This window comes from Mus caroli, unplaced genomic scaffold (genome assembly GCF_978045245.1).
Source record: "Mus caroli unplaced genomic scaffold, Mus_caroli_1 scaffold_2, whole genome shotgun sequence".
NCBI lineage: Eukaryota > Metazoa > Chordata > Mammalia > Rodentia > Muridae > Mus > Mus caroli.
Genome location: NW_028227257.1, coordinates 92,048,890 through 92,074,591, shown reverse-complemented (window position 1 = coordinate 92,074,591; position 25,702 = coordinate 92,048,890). Strand labels below are relative to the sequence as shown.

Below are 25,702 nucleotides of genomic sequence, written 5' to 3'. Positions count from 1 at the left end.
TGTCCTCGTATTTTTTTTTCAATCATTATCCTTTGAAGGGTTGGATTCATGGAAATATAATTGTGAATTTGGTTTTGTCATGGAATATTTTGTTTTCTCCATCTATGGTAATTGAGAGTTTGGCTGGGTATAGTAGCCTGGGCCTTTTTCCCTTACTGCTTTTAGTATTCTATCTTTATTTAGTGCATTTGTTGTTCTGATTATTATGAGTTGGGAGGAATTTCTTTTCTGGTCCAGTCTATTTGCAGTTCTTTAGGCTTCTTGTATGTTCATGGGCATCTCTTTCTTTAGGTTTGGGAAGTTTTCTTCTATAATTTTGTTGAAGATATTTGCTGGCCCTTTAAGTTGAAAATCTTCATTCTCATCTACTCCTATTATCCTTAGATTTGGTCTTCTCATTGTGTCCTGGATTTCTTGAATATTTTGAGTTAGGATTTTTTGCATTTTGTATTTTCTTTGATTGTTGTGCCTATGTTCTCCATGGAATTTTCTGCACCTCCAGCGTTGCCTCATTTTGGGTTTTCTTTATTGTGTCTACTTCCCTTTTTAGGTCTAGTATGGTTTTGTTCATTCCCATCTTCTGTTTGGATGTGTTTTCCTGTTTTTCTATAAGGACTTGCAAGTCTTTAGCAGTGTTCTTCTGTATTTCTTTAAGTGTTTTATTAAAGACCTTTTTGATGTCTTCTACCATCATCATGAGATATGCCTTTAAATCTGGGTCTAGGTTTTTGGGTGTGGTCGGGTGTACTGGACTGGCTGAGGGTGGAGTTCTGGGTTCTGATGATGGTGAGAGGTCTTGGTTTTTGTTAGTAAGATTCTTATGTCTGCTTTTTGCCATCTGGTAAACTCTGGAGTCAGTTGTTATAGTTGTGTCTGGTTAGAGCTTATTCCTCTCTTAATTCTGTTATTCTCTACCAGCAGACCAAGGAGACTAGCACTCTCCTGAGTTTCAGTGGTCAGAGCACTCTCTCCAGGAAGACTCTACTCTTTCAGGGAAGATGCACAGATATCTGGCGTTCAGACTTGCCTCCTGGCAGAAGATGAAGGCCCAAATTGTACCTGTCCCAGAAGCTGTTAACTTCTGTAGTCCACACTCTCAACTGTGCAGACTAGTCTCAGTGGAGTCCTGGATTGGGGATGTGTCCAACAGATGCTCAGGCAAAATCCTCCCGGGCCGGGTGAATCCCTATCCTCTCTCAGGGTAGGTGCCTGGATGTCTGGAGCCCAGAAAGGGGGCTGCCTCAGAAGATATGTGGCTGTTAGCTTCTGTAATCCACCACTCACCTGTGCAGAGTAGTCTCAGTGGAGTCCGGGATCCTTGAGGTCTCCAGCAGATGCTCAGACAAAGCACTCCAAGGCTGAGCTGACACCTATCCTCTGTGTAGAGTAGTCTCAGTGGAGTCCAGGATACAAGCTGTCTCCCACAGATGCTAAGGAAAAGCCCTCCAGGGCCAGGCAGACACCTGTCCTCTGTGTAGAGTTGTCTCAGTGGAGTCCAGGATCCAAGATGTCCCCTGTAGATGCTCAGGCAACGTCCTCCTAGGCCAGGTGGACACCTATCCTCTGTCAGGGAAGGTGCCCGGATGTCTGTGCAGAGTAGTCTCAGTGGAGTCCAGGATCCTAGATGTCTGGAGCCCAGAAAGGGGGCAGCCTCAGAAGCTCTGTGGTTCCCGCCTGTTCCAGAAGCTGTTAGCTTCTGTAATCCACACTCTCACCTGCACAGAGTAGTCTTGGTGGAGTCCATGATTCAAGATGTCTCCCACAGATGCTGAGGCAAAGCCCTCCTGGGCAGAGCACACAATTATTCTCTGTGTAGAGTAGTCTCAGTGGAGTCCAGGATCCAAGATGTCTCCCGAATATGCTCAGGCAAAGCCTTCCTGGGGTGGTCGGACATGTATCCTCTGTCTGGGAAGGTTCCTGGATGTCTTTGTGCAGTAGCCTCCCTTTAGTCCAGGATCCAAGATGTCTCCTGTAGATGCTCAGGCAAAGCCCTCCCAGGCCAGGGGGGGCACCTATCCTCTGGCAGCGAAGGTGTCCAGATGTCTGGGGCCCAGATAGGTGGCTGCATCAGAAAATCATTGGCTCCTACCTGTCCCAGAAGCTATTTGCTTCTGTAATCTACACTCTCACATGGGCAAAGTAGTCTCAGTGGAGTCCTGGATCCAAGATGTCTTCATCAGATGCTCAGGCAAGCCCTCCCGGGTGGGCAGACACCTATCATCTGGTGGGGAAGGTACCCTGATGTCTGGAAGCCAAAAAGTAGGCTGTGTCACAAGCTCTGTGGCTCCCGCCTGTCCCAGAAGCTGTTAGCTCCTGTAATCAACACTCTCACCTGTGCAGAGTTGTCTCAGTGGAGTCCGGAATAAAAGATGTCTCCTGCAGATAATCAGGAAAAGCCTTCCCTTGCTGGATGGACACCTACCCTCTGGCAGGTAAGGTGCCCGGATGTCTTTGCGGAGTAGCCTCAGTGGAATCTGGGATCCAAGATGTCTCCCACAGATGCTCAGGCAAAGCAATCTCGGGCTGGGCAGACACCTATCCTCTGGCAGGGAACGTACCTGCATGTCTGGAGCCCGAAAACGGGGCTGGCTCAGAAGCTCTGTGTCTCCCACCTGTCCCAGAAGCTGTTAGCTTCTGTAATCCACACTCTCACCTGTGCAGAGTAGCCTCAGTGGAGTCCAGGATCCAAGCTGTATCCCGTAAATGCTCAGGCAAATCCCTCCTGGGCCAGGAGGACACCTATTCTTTGTCTGGGAAGGTGCCTGGATGTCTGTGCAGAGTAGACTCCATGGAGTCTGGGATCAAAGATGTGTCCCACAGAAGCACAGGCAAAGCCCTCAGGCCTGAGCAGACACCTATCCTCTGTGCAGTGTAGTCTCGGGGGAATCCAGTATACAAGGTGTCTCCTACAGATGCTCAGGCAAAGCCCTCTCGGGCCATTTGGACACCTATCCTCTGGCAGGGAACTAGACCGGATATCTGGAGCCCAGAATAGTGGCTGCCTCAGAAGCTCTGTGGCTCCTGCCTGTCGCAGAAGCTGTTAGCTTCTGTAATCCACACACTCACCTGTGCAGAGTAGTCTCTTCCGTGATTCAAGATGTCTCCTGTAGATGCTCAGGCGAAGCCCTCCTGGGCTGGGCAGACACCTATTCTCTGTCTGGAAAGGTGCAACGATGTCTGTGCAGAGTATTCTCTGTGGAGTCCGGGAGACAAAATGACTCCCGTAGATGCTCAGGTAAAGCCCTCCTGGGCCAGGCAGACACCTATCCTGGGTGCAGAGTAGTCTAGGTGGAGTCTGGGATCCAAGATGTCTCCTGCAGTTGCTCAGGCAAAGCCCTCCCCGGGGCCAAGCGGACACCTATCCTTTGTGCATAGTAGTCTGGGTAGAGTCCAGGATACAAGATGTCTCCTGCAGATGCTCAGAAAAAGCCCTCCCAGGCAGGCAGACACCTATCCTCTGGCAGGGAATGTACCCTGATGTCTGGAGCTCGAAAAGGCGGCTACATCAGAAGCTCTGTGTCTCCCGCCTGTCCCAGGAGCTGTTAGCTTCTGTAATCCACACTCTCACCTGTGCAGAGTAGCCTAGGTGGAGTCAGGGATCCATGATGTCTCCCACAGATGCTCAGGCAAAGCCCTCCTGGGCGGGCAGACACCTATCCTCTGGTGGGGAAGGTACCCTGTTGTCTGGAGCTGGAAAAGGGGGCTGTGTCAGAAGCTCTCTGTGTCCTGCGTGTCCCAGAAGCTGTTAGCTTCTGTAATCCACAATCTCACCTGTGCAGAGTTGTCTCAGTGGAGTCTGGGATACAAGATGTTTCCTGCAGATGCTCAGGCAAAGACTTCCTGGGCCGGGTGGACACCTACCCTCTGACAGGGATGTTGCCCGGATGTCTGGAGCAGGGAAACCAGGATGCCTCAGAAGCTCTGTACCTCCTGCCTGTCCCAGAAGCTATTAGCTTCTGTAATCCACACTCTCACCTGTGCAGAGTAGTCTCGGTGGAGTCCTGGATCCAAGATGTCTCCTGCAGATGCTCAGGCAAAGCCCTCCTGGGCCGGGCAGACATCTATCCTCTGGCAGGGAAGGTGCCCGCATGTCTGGAGCCCAAAAAGGGGGCTGCCTCAGAAGCTCTGTACCTCTTGCCTGTCCCAGAAGCTGTTAGCTTCTGTAATCCACACTCTCACCTGTGCAGAACAGTCTTGGTGGAGTTGGGGATCCAAGATGTCTTCCATAGATGCTCAAGCAAAGCCCTCCTGGGCCGGGCAGACACCTATTGTCTGGCAGGGAAGGTGCCCTCATGTCTGGAGCCTGAAAAGGGGGCTGCTTCAGAAGCCCTGTGGCTCCTGCCTGTCGCAGAAGCTGTTATCTTCTGTAATCCACACTCTCACCTTTGCAGAGTAGTCTCGTTTGTGATCCAAGATGTCTCCTGTAGATGCTCAGGTGAAGCCCTCCTGGGCTGGGCAGACACCTATTCTCTGTCTGGGAAGGTGCCACGATGTCTGTGCAGAGTATTCTCTGTGGAGTCCGGGAGACAAAATGTCTCCCGTAGATTCTCAGTTAAAGCCCTCCTAGGCCAGACGGACACCTATCCTGTGTGCAGAGTAGTCTAGGTGGAGTCAGGAATCCAAGATGTCTCCTGCAGTTAGTTGCTCAGGCAAAGCCCCCGCAGGGCCAAGCAGACACCTATCCTTTGTGCATAGTAGTCTCGGAGGAGTCCAGGATACAAGATGTCTCCAGCAGATGCTCAGAAAAAGCCCTCCCGGGTGGGCAGACACCTATCCTTTGGCAGGGAATGTACCCTGATGTCTGGAGCTCGAAAAGGGGGCCACGTCAGGAGCTCTGTGTCTCCCACCTGTCCCAGGAGCTGTTAGCTTCTGTAATCCACACTCTCACCTGGGCAGAGTTGTCTCAGTGGAGTCAGGTTTACAAGATGTCTCCCGCAGATGCTCAGGCAAAGCCTTCCCGGGCCAGGTGGACACCTATCCTCTGGCAGGGAAGGTGCCTGGATGTCTGGAGGAGGGAAACGAGGCTGTCTCAGATCCTTTGTGGCTCCCACGTGTCCCAGAAGCTGTTAGCTTCTGTAATCCACACTCTCACCTGGGCAGAGTTGTCTCAGTGGAGTCTGGGATCTAAGATGTCTCCTTCAGATGCTCATGCAAAGCCCTCCCAGGCTATGCAGACACCTATCATCTGTGCAGAATTGTCTAAGTAGAGTCTGGGATCCAAGATGTCTCCTGTAGATGCTCAGGCAAGCTCTCTAGGGCCGGCAGACACCTATCCTCTGTGTGGAGTAGTCTTGGTGCAGTCCGGGATCCAAGATGTCTCCTGAATATGCTCAGGCAAAGACCTCCTGGGCTGGGCAGACACCTATTGTCTTGCAAGGAAGGTGCCTGCATGTGTGGAGCCTCAATAGGGGGCTGCCTCAGAAGCTCTGTGGCTCCTGCCTGTCCCAGAAGCTGTTAGCTTCTGTAATCCACACTCTCACCTGTGCAGAGTAGCTTAGGTGGAGTCAGGGATCCATGATGTCTCCCGCAGATGCTCAGACAAAGCCCTCCTGGGCCAGGCAGATACCTATTGTTTGGCAGGGAAGGTGCCCGCATGTCTGGAGCCCAAAGAGGGGGCTGCCTCAGAAGCCCTGTGGCTCCTGCCTGCCTCAGAAGCTGTTATCTTCTGTAATCACACTCTCATCTGTGCAGAGTAGCTGAGGTAAAGTCAGGGATCCAAGATGTCTCCCGCAGATGCTCAGGCTGGCTCAGTCTTTTATAAGGTTAATTAGTACTGATTAGGTATATTCCTTTTTGAAATTTTTATTGAATACCAAGTAGTCAGCTGCATGGTCTTTCTATGATGTTGGGAGGCTGGTGAGGACTAACTGTATAAATATGAAAGGTATTTTATTATGAAAACATTGAAAGAGAGTACTTGCCTTGCATGACAGGTGGGGAACAGGGAGGAGGCATTGTCGACCGGCTCCATAGTACAAAGCCAATTGTCTTGTTAGGGTGGGAGGCTGTGAAGGGCTTGCCCTTCTAGAGGTAAGGTCTCCAACTTCTCTCCCCTCTAAGAATTATCTTAATTAGGCCATGTTTAACTGAGGTAATCAAACGATTTTCTCATCCTTGGATGAATGGGCTTTAACCATGGTTGGGGGGATATTGACCTGATTCCTCCCATGGGTGCTGTCACGACCCACACTTTTGGATCTTGGTATCTTTTGGGGAGGGGAGGCAGTGCCTTAGAAAGATATTCTTGACTGTAACTGGAACTAGATACCAACCTCCATCCAAATCAGGTGTATATCACAGGTAACTCAGAAATGGTCAACTTGACCTTTGCCTGCAGTAAATTTCTGCACCCACACTGATGCCCATACTGTATTCATATTATCACGAATCAGTATGCACAGTTCTGAGTACTGTGCAGCTCCTAAAGGAGAATTGTCAACCTCAGATTCACCAAGGTCTTGACAAGAATTATGTCACTAGGAACATCACAATTTGTGGCTCTTAGGTTATATTGGGAGCTGGAGGTCACTCTCCTCATATCTGTTATTTCCATAGCCTGAGAAACTAAGGGGACCTTGCAATAACAGCAAGGGTGGAAAACCAGTGACTAGCTAAGGGACTAAACCTGTCTATCAGAATAAAAACCAATTTCTTCTAATATATGAAATTTCAGCCTTTCTAGCCCTTGTAGCAAACCTAAATCTCAAATCAGACCGAAAGCCACAATACGTGCTGGAATATCTTTAGAATGAACATAGTAGCTTCCACCTGCACGCTCTTGGGGGCGAGGATGCATGCCCACTGCAGTCAGGCTGAAGGTGTTGGTTGACCTGCTTGAAAGACAAAAATTTTAGACAGTGAAGAGTAACATCACAAAGTTTCCTTGGGGGAAGTCCAGGTACTTTATTCAGTTGCAAATTAGCAAGGCTCTAACTCAGTATCTGGGCTGGTTTTAGAATTAGTAAAAAGGCCAGAGATTCTGTGAAAGTGGGGGCTGTGCTCAGAATTAACTTTGCTAGGTAATTAAGAATTTTAGTTATCTACAATAGGAATCTCTAATTTTGGACTAAATATTAGACCAGTCGAAGATTGAGTTAGAATGACTGGTCACAATGAAGGAAAGAGAAAAATCATTATGTCTCTATTAAATGACTAATCTTATTAATTCAGAATATATAGTCTCTGATGTTCTTTTGCCATAAAGTTAAAAGGCTTGAAGCTAGTCTAAACTGGAAAAATGGCAAGCAAGGATGTGTCTAAAACATGTACCCAATTTAGTTTCCTAGTCACTACAATCAGGGCACTGAGTCAACTTACCTGCCAGCTCGTCACACGAATTAACCATCATGCTTCTGTAGCGTTCTGTGGAGAGAACCTGTTTTTCCCTTCCCTAATAAGGTAGCTGTTTAGGATCAATCTATAAGCCAATAAGTAGATCCTTTTAAGATACTGTAAAGCATTTATTAAATTATTTGACATCTAAATTTCAAAATTTGAAAATAAAAGTATGATTTAAATAGTGTGCATGGAAATGCACTAAATAGTATGTATGGGGATATAATTTCACCCTTCTTTGTTTTTTAAGAAGTTAAAGTTTTAAAGTTTCACAATATCTAATCTTTTGAATTAATAAATTTTTGACAAACATTTTAAATACTTGACTGAAAAGGGGCAGTGACTAATTGCACTTTCAATTGTTTCTCTTAAGGAGCCGTTGTTACTAGAAAGCTTGGACGGTTATTAAGAGTCACATGTGTATAATATATTTATTAACTAGAAATAAGAGCATCTATTTGTAGCAAATTATTAAGTAAAAGTCCTCAAGAATTAACACTATTACATGGAAACAAGTAGTAACTGAGGACACTAAAAGGAAAGAATTATACATGCACAAATTTCAAGAATACTAAAATATTATTTTAAATCTTAACTGTTATGAATATACAAAGAATGAGGTTATATATCCAATCTACCTTATATGTACGACCTATAGACTGTCTGGGATATAAATCTAGCCTGGTATTGTTTTAAAATGTCCACGCAATCTAAAAAAATTTAATAAATGTCTAAAAACCTCCTACGTAAAAGGACAGCATTTTTTCTATGAGTTGTATATGAATAAGCAATTGTAATTTGAGAATTAATAGCATTTGAGGGATGAACAATCTTAAGGAATTGTGAGCTCTGAGATATAGCATTGACTATTAATATACAAATTATGGTTTGATTGTTTAGCATTTTAAAATACCATCTACAGCACACAACTAGATTATTTGTGCTGAAACAGGGGGAAACTTAAGAGAATAAGCATGTGATCTAATTCAAATTCTTATGTCAAATATAGGGGTTATTATTAAACACAATAATTGGGATGTATGCATGTATGAATTTATAGAAGATATAAAGCATGCATAAAAACAATTTTTAACTTATATTTGGGATATTGATTGTCAATCTATTTATTATTATTATTTTTTATTGGTTGTTGATTTTTTTTAATTGTTAATAATTTTTATTACGTATTTTCCTCAATTACATTTCCAATGCTATCCCAAAAGTCCCCCATATCCCCGGCCACTTCCCTACCCACCCATTCCCATTCTTTTGGCCCTGGCATTCCCCTGTATTGGGGCATATAAAGTTTGCAAGTCCAATGGGCCTCTCTTTCCAGTGATGGCCGACTAGGCCATCTTTCAATACTTATGCAGCTAGAGACAAGAGCTCCGAGGTACTGGTTAGTTCATTATGTTGTTCCCCCTATAGGGTTGCAGATCCCTTTAACTCCTTGGGTACTTTCTCTAGCTTCTCCATTGGGAGCCCTGTGATCCATCTAATAGTTGACTGTGAGCATCCACTTCTGTGTTTGCTAGGCCCCAGCATCGTCTCACAAGAGACAGCTATATTTGGTCCTTTCAGCAAAATCTTGCTAGTGTATGCAATGGTGTCAGCTTTTGGAAGCTGATTATGGGATGGATCCCTGGATATGGCAGTCTCTAGATGGTCCAACCTTTCATCACAGCTCCAAACTTTGTCTCTGTAACTCCTTCCATGGGTGTTTTGTTCCCAATTCTAAGAAGGGACATAGTGTCCACACTTTGGTCTTCATTCTTCTTGAGTTTCATGCGTTTAGCAAATTGTATCTTATATCTTGGGTATCCTAAGTTTTGGGCTAATATCCACTTATCAGTGAATACATATTGTGTGAGTTCCTTTGTGATTGTGTTACCTCACTCAAGATGATGCCCTCCAGGTCCATCCATTTGCCTAGGAATTTCATAAATTCATTAGTTTTAATAGCTTAGTAGTACTCCATTGTGTAAATGTACCATAATTTCTGTATCCATTCCTCTGTTGAGGGGCATCTGGGTTCTTTCCAGCTTCTGGCTATTATAAATAAGGCTGCTATGAACATAGTGGAGCATGTGTCCATCTTACTGGTTGGGACATCTTCTGGATATATGCCCAGGAGAGGTATTGCTGGATCCTCCGGTAGTACTATGTCCAATTTTCTGAGGAACCGCCAGACTGATTTCCAGAGTGGTTGTACAAGCTTGAAATCCCACCAACAATGGAGGAGTGTTCCTCCTTCTCCACATCCTTGCCAGCATCTGCTGTCACCTGAATTTTTGATCTTAGCCATTCTGACTGGTGTGAGGTGGAATCTCAGGGTTGTTTTGACTTGCATTTCCCTGATGATTAAGGATGTTGAACATTTTTTCAGGTGCTTCTCTGCCATTCGGTATTCCTCAGGTGAGAATTCTCTGTTCAGTTCTGAGCCCCATTTTTAATGGGGTTATTTGATTTTCTGGAGTCCACCTTCTTGAGTTCTTTATATATATTGGATATTAGTCCCTTATCTGATTTAGGATAGGTAAAGATCCTTTCCCACTCTGTTCGTGGTTTTTTTGTCTTATTGATGGTGTCTTTTGCCTTGCAGAAGCTTTGCAGTTTCATGAGGTCCCACTTGTCAATTCTAAATCTTACAGCACAAGCCATTGCTGTTCTTTTCAAGAATTTTTCCCCAGTGCCCATATCTTCAAGGCTTTTCCCCACTTTATCCTCTATAAATTTCAGTGTCTCTGGTTTTACGTGAAGTTCCTTTATCCACTGGGACTTGACCTTGGTACAAGGAGATAGGAATGGATCGATTCACATTCTTCTACATGATAACAACCAGTTGTGCCAGCAACATTTGTTGAAAATGCTGTCTTTCTTCCACTGGATGTTTTTAGCTCCCTTGTCAAAGATGAAGTGACCATAGGTGTGTGAGTTCATTTCTGGGTCTTCAATTTTTTTCCATTGGTCTACTTGTCTGTCACTATACCAGTACCATGCAATTTTTTATCACAATTGCTCTGTAGTAAAGCTTTAGGTCCGGCATGGTGATTCCACCAGAAGTTCTTTTATCCTTGAGAAGAGTTTGTGCTATCCTAGGTTTTTTGTTATTCCAGATGAATTTGCAGATTGCACTTTCTAATTCTTAGAAGAATTGAGTTGGAATTTTGATGGGGATTGTATTGAATCTGTAGATTGCTTTTGGCAAGATAGCCATTTTTACAATGTTGATCCTGCCAATCCATGAGCATGGGAGATCTTTCCATCTTCTGAGATCTTCTATAATTTCTTTCTTCAGAGACTTGAAGTTTTTATTATACAGTTTTTTCACTTCCTTATATAGAGTCACACCAAGATATTTTATATTATTTGTGACTATTGAGAAGGGTGTTGTTTCCCTAATTTCTTTCTCAGCCTGTTTATTCTTTGTGTAGAGAAAGGCCATTGATTTGTTTGAGTTAATTTTATATCCAGCTACTTCACCGAAGCTGTTTATCAGGTTTAGGAGTTCTCTGGTGCAAGTTTTAGGGTCACATATATGTACTATCATATCATCTGCAAAAAGTGATATTTTGACTTCATCTTTTCCAATTTGTATCCCTTTGATCTCCTTTTGTTGTCGAATTGCTCTGGCTAGGACTTCAAGTACAATGTTGAATAGGTATGGAGAAAGTGGACAGCCTTGTCTAGTCCCTGATTTTAGAGGGATTGCTTCAAGCTTCTCACCATTTACTTTGATGTTGGCTACTGGTTTGCTGTAGATTGCTTTTATCATGTTTAGGTATGGGCCTTGAATTCCTGATCATTCCAAGACTTTTATCATGAATGGGTGTTGGATCTTGTCAAATGCTTTTTCCGCATCTAACGAGATGATCATGTGGTTTTTGTCTTTGAGTTTGTTTATATACTGGATTATGTTGATGGATTTCCGTATATTGAACCATCCCTGCATCCCTGGGATGAAACCTACTTGGTCAGAATGGATGATTGTTTTGATGTGTTCTTGGATTCGGTTAGCAAGAACTTTATTGAGGATTTTTGCATCAATATTCATAAGGGATATTGGTCTGAAGTTTCCTATCTTTGTTGGGTCTTTTTGTGGTTTAGGTATCAGAGTAATTGTGGCTTCATAAAATGAATTGGGTAGAGTACCTTCTGTTTCTATTTTGTGGAATAGTTCCTGAATAACTGGGATTAGATCTTCTTTGAAGGTCTGATAGAACTCTGCACTAAACCCATCTGGTCCTTGCCTTTTTTTGGTTGGGAAACTATTAATGACTGCTTCTATTTCTTTGGGGGATATAGGGCTGTTTAGATCATTAACCTGATCTTGATTTAACTTTAGTACCTGGTATCTGTCTAGAAACGTCTCCATTTCATCCAGGTTCTCCAGTTTTGTTGAGTATAGCCTTTTGTAGAAGGATCTGATGGTGTTTTGGATGTCTTCAGGATCTGTTGTTATGTCTCCTTTTTCATTTCTGATTTTGTTAATTAGAATGCTTTCCTTGTGCCCTCTAGTGAGTCTGACTAAGGGTTTATCTATCTTGTTGATTTTCTCAAAGAACAAGTTCCTTGATTGGATGATTCTTTGAATAGTTCTTCTTGTTTCCACTTGGTTGATTTTGCCCCTGAGTTTAATTATTTCCTGCTGTCTACTCCTCTTGGGTGAATTTGCTTCCTTTGTTCTAGCGCTTTTAGGTGTGTTGTCAATCTGCCAATGTGTGCTCTCTCTAGTTTCTTTTTGGAGGCACTCAGAGCTATGAGTTTTCCTCTTAAAAATGCTTTCACTGCATCCCATAAGTTTGGGTATGTTGTGGCTTCATTTTCATTGAACTCTAAAAAGTCCTTAATTTCTTTCTTTATTCCTTCCTTGACCAAGGTATCATTGAGAAGAGTTTTGTTCAATTTCCACGTGAATGTTGGCTTTCTATTATTTAGTTTGTTATTGAAGATCAGCCTTAGTCTACGGTGATCTGATAGGATGCATGGGACAATTTCAATAGTTTTGTATCTGATGAGGCCTGTTTTGTGACCAATTATGTGGTCAATTTTGGAGAAGGTACCATGAGGTGCTGAGAAGAAGGTATATCCTTTTGTTTTAGGATAGATTGTTCTGTAGATATCTGCCAGATCCATTTGATTCATAACTTCTGTTAGTTTCACTGTGTCCCTGTTTAGTTTCTGTTTCCATGATCTGTCCATTGGTGAAAGTGGTGTGTTGAAGTCTCCCACTATTATTGTGTGAGGTACAATGTGTGCTTTGTGCTTTACTAAAGTTTCTTTAATGAATGTGGCTGCCTCTGTATTTGGAGCATAGATATTCAAAATTGATAGTTCCTCTTGGAGGATTTTACCTTTGATGAGTATGAAGTGCCCCTCCCTGTCTTTTTTGATGACTTTGGGTTGGAAGTCAATCTTATCATATATTAGAATGGCTACTCCAGCTTGTTTCTTCATACCATTTGCTTGGAAAATTGTTTTCCAGCCTTTCATTCTGAGGTAGTGTCTATCTTTTTCTCTGAGATGAGTTTCCTGTAAGCAGAAAAATGTTGGGTCTTGTTTGTGTAGCCAGTTTGTTAGTCTATGTCTTTTTATTGGAAAGTTGAGTCCATTGATATTAAGAGATATTAAGGAAAAGTAATTGTTGCGTCCTGTTATTTTTGTTGTTAAAGTTGGCATTCTGTTCTTGTGGCTGTCTTCTTTTAGGTTTGTTGAGGGATTACCTTCTTTTTTTTTTTTTTTTTTTTTCTAGGGCGTGGTTCCCGTCCTTGTATTGGTTTTTTTTCTGTTATTATCCTTTGAAGGGCTGGATTCGTGGAAAGATAATGTGTGAATTTGGTTTTGTCGTGGAATACTTTGGTTTCTCCATCTATGTTAATTGAGAGTTTGGCTGGGTATAGTCGCCTGGGCTGGAATTTGTGTTCTTTTAGTGTCTGTATAACATCTGTCCAGGATCTTCTGGCTTTCATAGTCTCTGGTGAAAAATCTTGTGTAATTCTGATAGGCTTGCCTTTATATGTTACTTGGCCTTTTTCTCTTACTGCTTTTAGTATTCTATCTTTATTTAGTGCATTTGTTGTTCTGATTATTATGTGTCGGAGGTATTTCTTTTCTGGTCCAGTCTATTTGGAGTTCTGTAGGCTTCTTGTATGTTCATGGGCATCTCTTTCTTTAGATTTGGGAAGTTTTCTTCTATAATTTTGTTGAAGATGTTTGCTGGTCCTTTGAGTTGAAAATCTTCATTCTCATCCACTCCTATTATCCGTAGGTTTGGTCTTCTCATTGTGTTCTGGATTTCCTGGATGTTTTGAGTTAGGATCTTTTTGCATTTTCCATATTCTTTGATTGTTGTGCCAATGTTCTCTATGGAATCTTCTGCACCTGAGATTCTCACTTCCATCTCTTATATTCTGTTGCTGATGCTCACATCTATGGTTCCAGATTTCTTTCCTAGGTTTTCTATCTCCAGCGTTGCCTCACTTTGGGTTTTCTTTATTGTGTCTACTTCTCTTTTGAGGTCTTGGATGGTTTTATTCAATTCAACCTGTTTGGTTGTGTTTTCCTGCAGTTCTTTAAGGGATTTTTGTGTTTCCTCTTTAATGTCTTCTACCTGTTTGGTTATATTTTCCTGCAATTCTTGAAGGGATTTTTGTGCTTCCTTTTTAATGTCTTCTACTTGTTTAGCAGTGTTCTCCTGTATTTATTTAAGTGAGTTATTAAAGTCCTTCTTGATGTCCTCTACCATCATCATGAGATATGCTTTTAAATCCAGGTCTAGCATTTTGGGTGTGTTGGCGTGCCCTGGACTGGGCGAAGTGGGAGTGCTGGGTTTTGATGATGGTGAGTGGTCTTGGTTTCTGTTAGTAAGATTTTAAATTTACCTTTCGCCATCTGGTAATCTCTGGAGTTAGTTGTTATAGTTGTCTCTGTTTAGAGATTGTTCTTCTGGTGATTCTGATTACCGTCTTTCAGCAGACCTGGGAGACAGGCTCTCTCCTCTGAGTTTCAGTGGTTAGAGCACTCTCTGCTGGCAAGCTCTCCTCTTACAGGGAAGGTGCACAGATATCTGGTGTTTAGACCTCCTCCTGGCCAAAGAAGAAGAAGGCCCAAAACAGGACCATTCCCAGATGCTGTTTTGTTTGTCAGGTCACTGATGCTGTCAGCTTCTGTGGTGCACACTCTCACCTGTGCAGACTAAGTTCCTAAGTTTGGCGGAGTCCTGGAACCAAGATGGCGCTCCCTGCTCCTGAGGCAGAGGGCTCCCGTGCAGGGTGGACCACTGTCCTCCAGCTGGGAGGGTGCCGGATATCTGCGGCCCCAAAAGGGTGCTGCCTCAGTGGCTCCCGCCTGTCCCAGAAGCTGTCTGCCTCTGTGGTGCACTCTCACCTGTGCAGACTAAGTTCCTAAGTTCGGTGGAGTCCCGGAACCAAGATGGTGCTCCCTGCCCCTGAGGCAGAGGGCTCCCGTGCAGGGCGGATCACTGTCCTCCACCTGGGAGGGTGACAGATCGTCAATCTATTTAAAATGATGGTATGTAATAGGTCAATTATTAATATTTTGTAATAACCAAATAAATTGCTGTATAGAACAAGGAACCTTTGTATAGTCTTCCAAAAATACACGAATATACTTTACAATTCTTTATTATTACTACAGTGGTTTAAGTAGGATGTTGAAACTGTGTTTTGAGGTGAAAGCCACCTCGACCTTAGTTGTCTGCCCTCTCGGCATTTCTCTCAGGCAGAAGAGACTGAAGGCAGCCCAATTTATTGTAGGCCCGAAAACTTACCCCAGGTCTTAGTGAGAACAATATGGCTACTCTGGTCTGGACACGTGGAGGCTCATGGAGCAAACGTGAATGTGGCCCTCCCCTGAGTTCCCTGTAAAGCTGCCAGCCTTTTGGTGGCTTTTTGTACCACTATAGCTCAGGGAAACTGTGTGTCTCAAGGCCCCACCCTACAGCAGCCAACAGCTAGCTGGGCCCACGTGGGTCAATGAACAGCTGGGAGGATGAGAAAAATGACTTTACAATAATGCTTTTTCTGGCCAAAGATTTGTTTTGGGTACAGCTAATATTTAATTACCAATGATTATAATTAATAACAATTGTAAAACATTTTTTTTTTATTTTCTGCAAAACTTTTTGTAGAAAACTAAAACCCTAAGTAATAAAAGATATTGTCTCTGAATCTTTTTGGTGAGAGCAAGGTTTTAAAGTAAACTTCCCTTGAGAAGCATTAGCTAATAAAACATTTCCACTTAGGGAACAATATACGTTGAAAGATTAAAACTCTTGGCTTCTTGTATAGAAGCAGAAATGATGAAAATTTCTTACATAATGTAGATTAATGTTTAGCCATATTAGAGGCAAAATATTCTAGTTATTACAAACTCACTAGAAGCAAAACCTTTACAATCATTAAGATGCAAAGAAGAGAGAAAAAGAAACAAACCTTTGGATCTATAATAACTATATAAAAGGTAGGCAAACTAGATTGATAAATTTTACAGTCTGATTGACTCTTTATAAACTATGAATTTGAACTTCATTAAAACAGCATAGGGCTAGATCTGTAAAAAAATCACTAAGTTTCTTTTGCAGCATTACCTTTGGGAAAGTAAAACCCCATTTCAAAACAATGTATTACTTATAGAATTAATATTAGAAGCATTACTACACAATTTATTACTTATAGAATTAATATTAGAAGCATTACTATCATATTACGAAGTTTGGCTGCCAATTAATACCTATGAATACATGCAAGCTTTAATGCTTTGTTAACTAGACATTGCTTTAAATCTTATCTTTAATTCTACTTTCTAGGATAAGAATCACATTAATTATTATCTCAACTGGAAGTATCCTTAAAGACCTAGCCTCTTGGCCTGCCTTATGCCACGTGTTGGAAGGACTTTAAACTTGAGTTATCAATTTTAAGGCTAACCATTTGTTACCAATGTAACAATTATTAATCTTAACTAATAACTTATGAGCTGATTGTGAAAACAGGCAGAGTGTATAACCAATTTAAAAAAACAAAAACAAAAAACAAACAAACAAACAAAAAAAACAAAAAACAAAAACGAAGCAGTTACATTTAGACCAATCAGAGAACATTAGTTTTTCTAGCTACAATCATAAAATAAAAAGCACTTTATCGTTTGCCAAACACATTAACCACAATTGCAGAGAACCCTCCAGGAAAAAAAAAAAATCATTTATCAGCTTTTTTTACCCCGAAACTAAGAGGCTGTAGACTCTCCTTTTTCCTATAAGGAACAGTATTTAGAGCAGGGGCCCTCCTGCTCTGTGTCTGTTTCCTGGTTGAAACATGTGGCCACTTTCGGCTTTGCAGATAAAGTTTTTTTTTTTTTTTCTTTCCATCTTAATTATCCAACATAAAAGATAGAACATTCATTCATTCAGACTGGACACAAATATACATGAAATTGAACAAGTGAACAGATTGGTGCACCAGACATTAGACAAAAGGGCAGAGAACTTCTGCTGTAAAGCCCAGAGAGAACAAAGCAGGGCACCCCTGAAATTTCATTCGCTTTTTGGGACATTTTCCTCCCGCATGATACAGTTTTTAACTGCGGCCATCCGCCTAATTATTAATTTCCTTTTAATAAACCCTTTCTTTTCTCATGCCTAAAAATGTAGCTTCTGGGAGCTATTGCTAACCGCCTGTTAAGTTCCTAGTCCTGATAAACCTCACTGCTGAACCTAAGTGAATTAGCACGCAGGTTTAACACTGTTTCAACTTAGCCCATATCGACCTTCTCCAGTACGAATTTTCTTTAATTATTCTCTTCTTCCATGGAGCTCCAAACCAGCAGTGCTTCTTCCAAATGTCCTCTGCCTTTTCACAGTCCCATGTTGGGTCACCAGATCTGTTGTGAATGGCCAGCGGGTCACATGTCTGGGTTCTAGTCTGGAAAGGCATCTTGGACTCTGGAAGAGAAGAGGGGGGGCTAGGCTGCCCTATAAAGATGGAACCAAGACAACCAGTCTGATCAAGGTTCGATTTTACTATTCCCAACACTCGGTTATGAGGCAGGGAAAGGGGCCCATTCCCACCAAATCATCCTGGAGTAAAGTTGCAGGTGACCATGTGTTTGGCTCTGGAACAGAAAGGCAGCAAGCTTCAGCAGTAGGAGTGGCAGAACTGTAGAGCAGCAGGCTCCACCCCATGCTCTCTTCTTCCTAACAGTGAAACCTGAGCTAAGGGACAGAGGTTACAATCTAGTAGCCCTGATTATGCCAAGATTGGGTTAAGCAGGAGTTGCAAGTTCTTATAGGAAGAAAGAATTTTAAAATAAGTGGAGTGAGTTTTAGATCCAAATTAGTCAAATCATAACATCTATTTCTATTACTAAAATTACTATGTAAGAAAGAGGCAGAAAATTACTAGATATTTTATAAATTAATATAGAGTCTAAAGTAACTATTTGTCCTTAATTCTGTATGTTGACTTTCCCTTCCAAAAAGATTGGTTTACCTGACAAATTATAAACTCACCAGAATAATTTTCTTTAGGACCAAGTTAGCAGAAAAGCTGAAGCTCACACCAGATGAGGGTTATAAATAATCATCCAGCCACACATGACGTTGCTAGTGTTCTAGAGATCCCAGCCACTAAGCATCCTCTGGCCATCAATGACTGGATTCCCTCACAAATTTACACACACACACACACACACAAACAACACTATGCCCATGCACATACTTGTGTTTATTTATTCCTTATATAATCTCTCCTACCATATATCAATAATCCTTATGATTTAGGCTAAAATTAGGATAATCTAAACACTATAATATAAAGAATACTAATATTCCTGATCATGGTGGAACATGTCTGTTGCATAGTATGTTGGAGACTGAAGTAGAAGGGTTGGGAGCTCAAGTCTAATCTAGGCTATAGCTACCTATGTTAACCCAGTGGGAAGAAGAAACATCAATATCAAAGCATGGTCCTTTAAACAAGGCAATTTATAGTCATTGATATAATATCAAGTATGTTCCTGCCATGAACACACACTAACACCTGGTGTAGTAAAGGGCATTAAATGGAAAAAAAAAAGAGTGAGAGTTATAAAATGAAGTTACCTGATGTAACCAAATTCACTTTATTTTGTTTAAAGTCACAAAATGGGAATAGTAAAACCCAAGAGCTTCTTTAAAAATGTTAAAATTGTATTAAAAAGCAACAATTTTCTCAACTACTTGGTTGAGAAATCACTGCTTGATTTTTCTTACTATGAAATAAATCACGAAGATAAAAGAAATAAAGAGCCAGTAAGTCTCCAGGAAATATACATAGGAGGAGAGTATGTTTTTAATTTATTACTTTAAATTCCAAAAATTATGAAAGGTAACACTGGAAGAGTTTAATAAATCATCAGCAGAATATTGAATAAATGATTAAAGACCTGAAATCTAACAAGGACATATTTCCAGGATATTAAGAAGAGACATGCTCTGCTATAGAAAAAGGAATGAATATTTTGTATATCCAATTATTAATCAGGATTATTTTATGAGAAATATTATATTTTCTATAAAAATGGGAAAAGAAATAAAAGAACAAGAAGTGAATAAATTAATGAATAGAAAATTAAGAAAGCAGGTTTGTTAGTTTGTTTAAAGTTTAAATAATTATGAATTAAGAAAAATAATAGATCCTGAGGAAGGATTTTAGGTTGTGTCTATGCTTTTAATTTGTCTAGCTAACAAATTTACTTAAACTGGTTTTCAGGTATATATATTAATATATAAATGTACTGTAAATTTATTAAATAGAATGTAGTTATATAATGCAATAATGACAACTACATTCTTAATTCCTGTTCTAGTTTTGATTATTACACATATATAAAAGCTGAAGTGGAATATCCGGTATATTCTTTGTATTGAAACCTGCATTATTCTTATGACTAAACTAAATGGAAGTACAAGTAAAGTGAGGGAGACACTGAGATATAGGGAGAGAAATTTTACAAATTTACCATCCTAGAGCATGGCCTAATGTCTATACATCAGTTTGTTAGGCAGCTTTGAGTAACATGAGGCATATTTCCAACACATTCAAGAGCCTCACCATTAAAATAAAAGGTCCATGGACTTTTCCATGAGAAACAAAAATGGGATAAGCAGTTTCCTTTGTGAGAGTAAGAATAGAAATTAGTAGTGAAATAAATGTATATAGCTCAAAGACAGCTGACCCTATGCAATGATCACTTGAGTTTTATTGATAGGTCAAAGAGTTAACAAATAGGTATCTACATTGCATCTTTTTGTTAGCACCACTAATACAAACTAATCACTCTTCATACAATCTGCCTGGTTATATGATGAAGTGGTCACCGTTAGACCCTAGGTATAGCTATCATGGAATTCTTTGAAAGTATAAAATGGCTATCAACCATGAAATGTATATATCTCTGTATGGTGTTAGGCAAGTAAGTGACCCCTACTTAAACTGAAGCAAACAGGTTTTAGGAGGAAAGAGTGAGCCTAGAAAAGCACATAAATATATGAAAGTAGAAAGTAAAATATAGAGAAAATAAGCTATAATGGAACAAGGAATTTGGTACAAATGAAGGCAATGGAATACATGTAACATAAAAACAGACAATTTAAAAGAAAGAAACCAGCTGCTACTATTATTATGCTAAGGAAACATAATAATAAAATGACTTCCAATGACAAAATTGCTATATTGGTGTCTTAGTTAGGGTTTTACTGCTGTGAACAGACACCATGACCAAGGCAAGTATATAAAAACAATATTTAATTGGGGCTGGCTTACAGGTTTAGAGGTTCAGTCCATTATCATCAAGGTGAGAGCATGGGAATATCCAGGCAGGCATGGCAAAGGATGAGCTGAGAGTTCTATCTTCATCCAAAGGCTGCTAGTGTAAGACTGACTTCCAGGCAACTAGGATGAGGATCTTATAAGCACACCCACAGTGCCACACCTTTTCCAACCAGGTCACACCTATTCCAACAAGGCCACACCTTCAGGTGGTGCCACTCCCTGGCCAAGGATATACAAACCATTACATTCCACTCCCTGGTGCCCATAGACTTTTTCAAAAACATGAGTCTATGGGTGCCACACTTAAACATAGCATAATTTAAAATGCATTTAGTCCAACTTTCAAAATCCTCATAGTCTATAGCAGTAGCAACAATGTTAAAAGTCCAAAGTTCAAGTTCTCTTCTGATATTCATCCAACTTTATTAACTGTAATCTCCAAAGCAGGGCAGGAAACTAGTTGGGCAAACTCCAAACTCTGAATCTACATTGCTGATGTCAAAGCGTTCTTCAGATCTCCACTTCTTTTTCATCTTTGTTGACTGCAACAAACTGCTTTCTCCTGGGCTGGTTCCACTCCCTGTTAGCAGCTTTCCTCAGCATGTATCCCATGGCTCTGGCATCTTTAACATCTTTGAGTCTCCAAGGCAATTTCAGTGATACAGCTTCTTGTTTCAGTGTCTGGAATTCCACTTGATATTTTGGACTCCTCCTAAGGGCTGACATCACTTTTTCATCTCTGCCCTCTGTAGCACTCTAAGCTCAAGTTAATCCACTCCACTATGGCTGCAGTTCTTGGTGATCACTCCATGGTACTGACATCTCCAATACACTGGGGTATTCCACTCCAACTAGGCTTCATCAATAGCCTCTCATAGGCTCTCTTCAGGGTGCCAAGCCTCAAACCCTTTGCATTACCCCTTCGGTCCTGGGCCATCAACTACAGCTGAGGCTTCACCTTCTCCAATGGCCTTCCCTGGCCTCTCACAGTGCTAAGCCTCAGCTTATCTCCATGATCCCTTCATTCCTTCACAAGCAGTACCACCTGGGTAACTCTTACACATTACCAAGTCCAGCCGCAGCATGAGGTACAACCTTGGGTATCTCTGGATCACAGCTTCTTTGTGCTCCCAAAAAATAATTTCCAGAAGATTTCACCTCAGTGATGCTGGTCTCTTCTTAATCTCTGCTAATTCCTTAGCTCCAGCTAACCAGCATCAATTTTCCCAGTAGTTCCTTCCATTCTTAACTCTATAGCCAGAGCCACATGGGTGATGCTGCCGAGTTCTGCTGCTTACAGGAACTAGAACATGATCCTCTTGTACTAGTACATTATAACTAGCTTTATGTTTTCTAAGTCCTTTACTGCCTAAACTTGGCTATCCTGGTTCTTGCTCTGTAGATTGACCTAGAATGGAGAGATCAGCATGCCTGTGTCCTGAGATTAAAGGTGTGTGCCACCATGCTTGGATTTAATTTAGCTGGGTAGGATCTTGCCCCCAGGTCCCACTCCCTTAATCTGTTATTGCCTAGAACACAGGAATTTGTTCCATTTCACTTCCTGGTACCCCTTTAATACTTGAACCATATATTTTATATTTTTCCTTTCTAAGCTAGCTATGCTTGTTCAAACTTCTCTTCATAAGACTTAACCAGAGAACAAAGTCTCTGTTGGGCTTTTTTGAAACTTCTTTGGTCAATGCAATTAATCCAAGTCTCTTCACCTTAGCCTCAGGCAAACTTTTCAGACAAGGACAAAAAGTAGCCACATTCTTCACCAAAATACCACAAAACCAATCTTTATGCCACATTCTGAAATTCTTCTTTGAAATCTCTTGGGCCAGGTCAACTTACTCCCAGCACCTAAGTCTTCCATATTCCTACTAGGATGACCAGCTAAGCCCCATTTAAAGCATTCAATTGCTTTCCAAATACAAAGTCCCAAAATCCACATTCTTTCAAATAAAAGCATGGTCAGGCCTATCACAGCAATACCCCACTCCCAGTACCAACTTCTGTATTAGCTAGGGTTTTACTGCTATGAACAGACACCATGACCAAGGCAAGTCTTATAAAAAATAATATTTAATTGGGGCTGGCTTACAGGTTCAGAGGTTCAGTCCATTATCATCAAAGTGAGAGCATGGGAGTATCCAGGCAGGCATGGCACAGGAGGAGCTGAGAATTCTATGTCTTCATCCAAAGGCTGCTAGGGTAAGACTGACTTTCAGGCAACAAGGGTGAGGATCTTATACCCACACCCACAGTGACACGCCCATTCCAACCAGGTCACACCTATTCCAACAAGGCCACACCTTCAGATGGTGCTACTCCCTGGTCTGAGGATATACAAACCATCACAATTGGTAAATCAGTGTATCACCCAGTCTTAATCAGATAAGTTTCCTCTTATAGTAGATGGCAATTAAAACAGAGACCTACAACTTAACAATGTTCAGAGTGAGAGACTTTGGAACACTCAGCATTAAATGGAATGTGTTTATTAAACTGTTCCCCGTAAGGCTCAGCATCTGTCTTGAAGAAGAAACAGAAAACTTTTAAGAGCCAGAGATGGTAAATGATGCTAAAAAAAAAAGCACAATTCAGAAACAATAGAGCTGATACACAGCTGAAGTCACAGAGAGTATGAGAGCAAGTCAACACCTATATATGTTCAATATGGACTAAATCCCATAATGGCAAAGTGGAAGAAGACACAAACTTTTCCCTAACAAAAACTCTATTTCCTATTGTTACCTGATTGAAAAGGGAAAATCTGTTTGAAATGTTTCCCAGAGGAGTGTCACTGAGTATTTTAACTATACAACAGGATAAGCCCCATTCCTTAGAGAAGTTTGCCAACACAACATGTATTCCATGGGTTTTTGTATACCTTTTTTGGTGTTGGTATTTTGATTTGTTGTCTGTTCCTTTTGTTTTTTGTTATTTTGTTGTTTTTTGAGAAAGAGACAGAAAAATGGGGGAGAACATGCATTTGGATGGGTAGAGAGGCAAGGAAGTTCTAGGAGGAGTTAGAGACAAGAAAGAATATGCTGCAAACATATTTTTATGAAAATTATTTAAAAACAAAACAAAACAAATCAGAACAACAGGAGGAGGCTCCCAAGAGGTCTAGGGTAAAGAGAACTGTGTGTATCAAAAGACTGCAATGCATAACATTATTTTATGTGTTGATGAATGCTATTCCTCAACTAAATAAGTTTAACTGAGAAGAAGAAAAAATATGTTTTCTTATTCAGTGTTTCTACAAGCTGAGGACATTTAAAGAGACAATCTCAGAAATTCATTCTAAACCTGTTATCATTCATAAATCCAATGTATGTGCCTAACACTGTAACCATCCATAAAGTCATTGTTAGTGCCAATAATTGGGACCACTCATAAAGCTACTGACATTTATAAGTGAACAAGCTAGCAGCACTCAGGTGAATTCAGGATGAACATTTGGTGCCAGAATTACTCAAATTCTCTCTCTTTTTCCACCTTTCACAGAATGATTTGTTTCAGAGAGTCATCATCATATGAGGGTTATTTACAAATCTGGTCACAATACAAAGTTCATTACTATAGCACTTCTTCTGAAGACAGTTTCAATCTATTCCTAATTGTGCCTGAAAAAAATGTTTATCATCATGAAATAAATCAAGTCAAGGAGCTAATAATATTAAATTGATACAGAAAATGATTGTATAATATAAAAACCATTTCTTTAACCCAGAGTAATTTCATTGTTCATTTTCTTACTAGGTTGCAAAGCAAAATATTTGTTAGTAATTATTCTTCATAATCTCATTATTGCTAATTATGAATGAACAAAATTTGGAACAGTTGAATCACTAATTGTTCCTCTTGATGATAAAGTGAGTTAAATAGTTGTACAGTGTTTTATCATGCTATTAGTAAAGCAAATTAATTAAATTTTTCTCCAAAAAATGACATCTGACACCAAACCTTCTTTATGGCAGTCTTCATCTCTTTATTTCTTAGAGTATATATGAGGGGGTTGAACATAGGAGCAATGATAGTGTAAAACAGTGCAAAGATTTTGTCTTCAGGGAAAGTGGTAGGAGGTCTAAGGTAGCCAAAGATCGTAGATCCAAAGAATAAAATAACCACAGAGATGTGGGACGCACAGGTTGAAAGAGCTTTGCGTCTCCCTTCTGCTGAGTAATTCCTTAATGTGAACAGTATAACTACATATGAACCAAACAAGAGAACAAAGATAATAGAGGCAACCATTCCTGAATTGGCAACCATGAGGACACCAGTGATGTAGGTATCAGTGCAAGCAACTTTCAGCAAAGGAAAAACATCACAGAAGTAGTGGTCTATTTCATTGGGTCCACAGAAGGGCAAACAGACTAGCATCATAAACTGGGGAAAGGAATGGGCAACACCACCAACCCAGGAAGCCAAGATAAAGACATAGCACCTGTTTCTGCTCATGATGACCCTGTAGTGGAGAGGCTTGCAGATGGCCACACAGCGGTCAAAAGCCATGACTGTCAGGATTAAGGTTTCAATCATTCCAAAGAAGTGCATGGCAAAGACCTGTAGCATGCAGTTTGTATAAGAGATAGTTTTTCTTTCTGCAAGCAGATCCCCAATCAATTTGGGTGTCACACAGGAGGTATAGCAAATGTCCATAGAAGCTAAATGACTGAGGAAATAGTACATAGGTTGGTTGAACAGAGAACTGCACCTAATTGAGAAAAGAATCAACAGATTCCAAGACAAGATGGCAAAATAGCAGAATAAGAAGAACATGAAGCAAAATACTTCAATGTTTTGCTTGGAAGATAGCCCCATAAGAAGAAATTCTGATATGTTCCTCTGGCATTCCATTTAATATAGACTATACAAGGATAATTGAATATCTATGGAAAAAAGATTTAGATAAATTATTTTCAATGTAATCACAACTACGTAAGCATTATAAACAAGTATTGGAAACTATTGTTAAATATCCCAGTTGATAATTTATGTCAGCATAAATTGCCTTGGTATTCGGAATTTAGTTTTTGTGTTTCAAATAGTTACTTATTGATTATCCATAATAATCTATTTTAGTATTAATATCAAGAAAATCTTTTATCTGTTAAAATATAGATTATCATTACAATTTTCCAATAAAAAGAAAATGTGTTACTTTTATGTGCAAAATGTTGAAACAGGAAAATAAATAATATAGTGTGCATCCTATTTATGGTTTCATTTGCACATTTTATTCAAAACAGTTATTATTTAGTAGGGTTTTATGTCTCTCTGACATAAAATAGAGTAGCAAACTCAATATTCTCTAAAGGAAAATATTTTTGACTTTTAAAAAATATTTTTGACTTTAAAGAAGAATTATATGACTGATGAGAAATATTCCATAAAATAAGATGGTTGAAATTTAAATGAAAATCACTTATTCAAGTTTATAATATATATTATGTGGGTTATGTTCTGAAGATAATTAAGAAGGTAAAAATATATCAAATTTTTATCATGGAGATTTTGAAAAGAAAGAA

The 25,702-nt window shown here is 40.5% G+C and overlaps 1 protein-coding gene across 1 annotated transcript; it reads right to left on the bottom strand.

Annotated features, from left to right (window-relative positions):
- Positions 1-24,095: 24,095 nt before the first annotated feature.
- On the bottom strand, positions 24,096-25,031 carry LOC110290222 (olfactory receptor 4P4-like). The gene has a single exon (XM_021156715.2). It carries the CDS (start codon positions 25,029-25,031, stop codon positions 24,096-24,098), a length of 936 nt encoding a protein of 311 aa, XP_021012374.1.
- Between the last annotated feature and the right edge of the window lie 671 nt (positions 25,032-25,702).

Excerpts from the sequence above, each read along its gene's own strand:
- LOC110290222 (XM_021156715.2), bottom strand. The coding sequence starts at position 25,031 with ATGGAATGCCAGAGGAACATATCAGAATTTCTTCTTATGGGGCTATCT.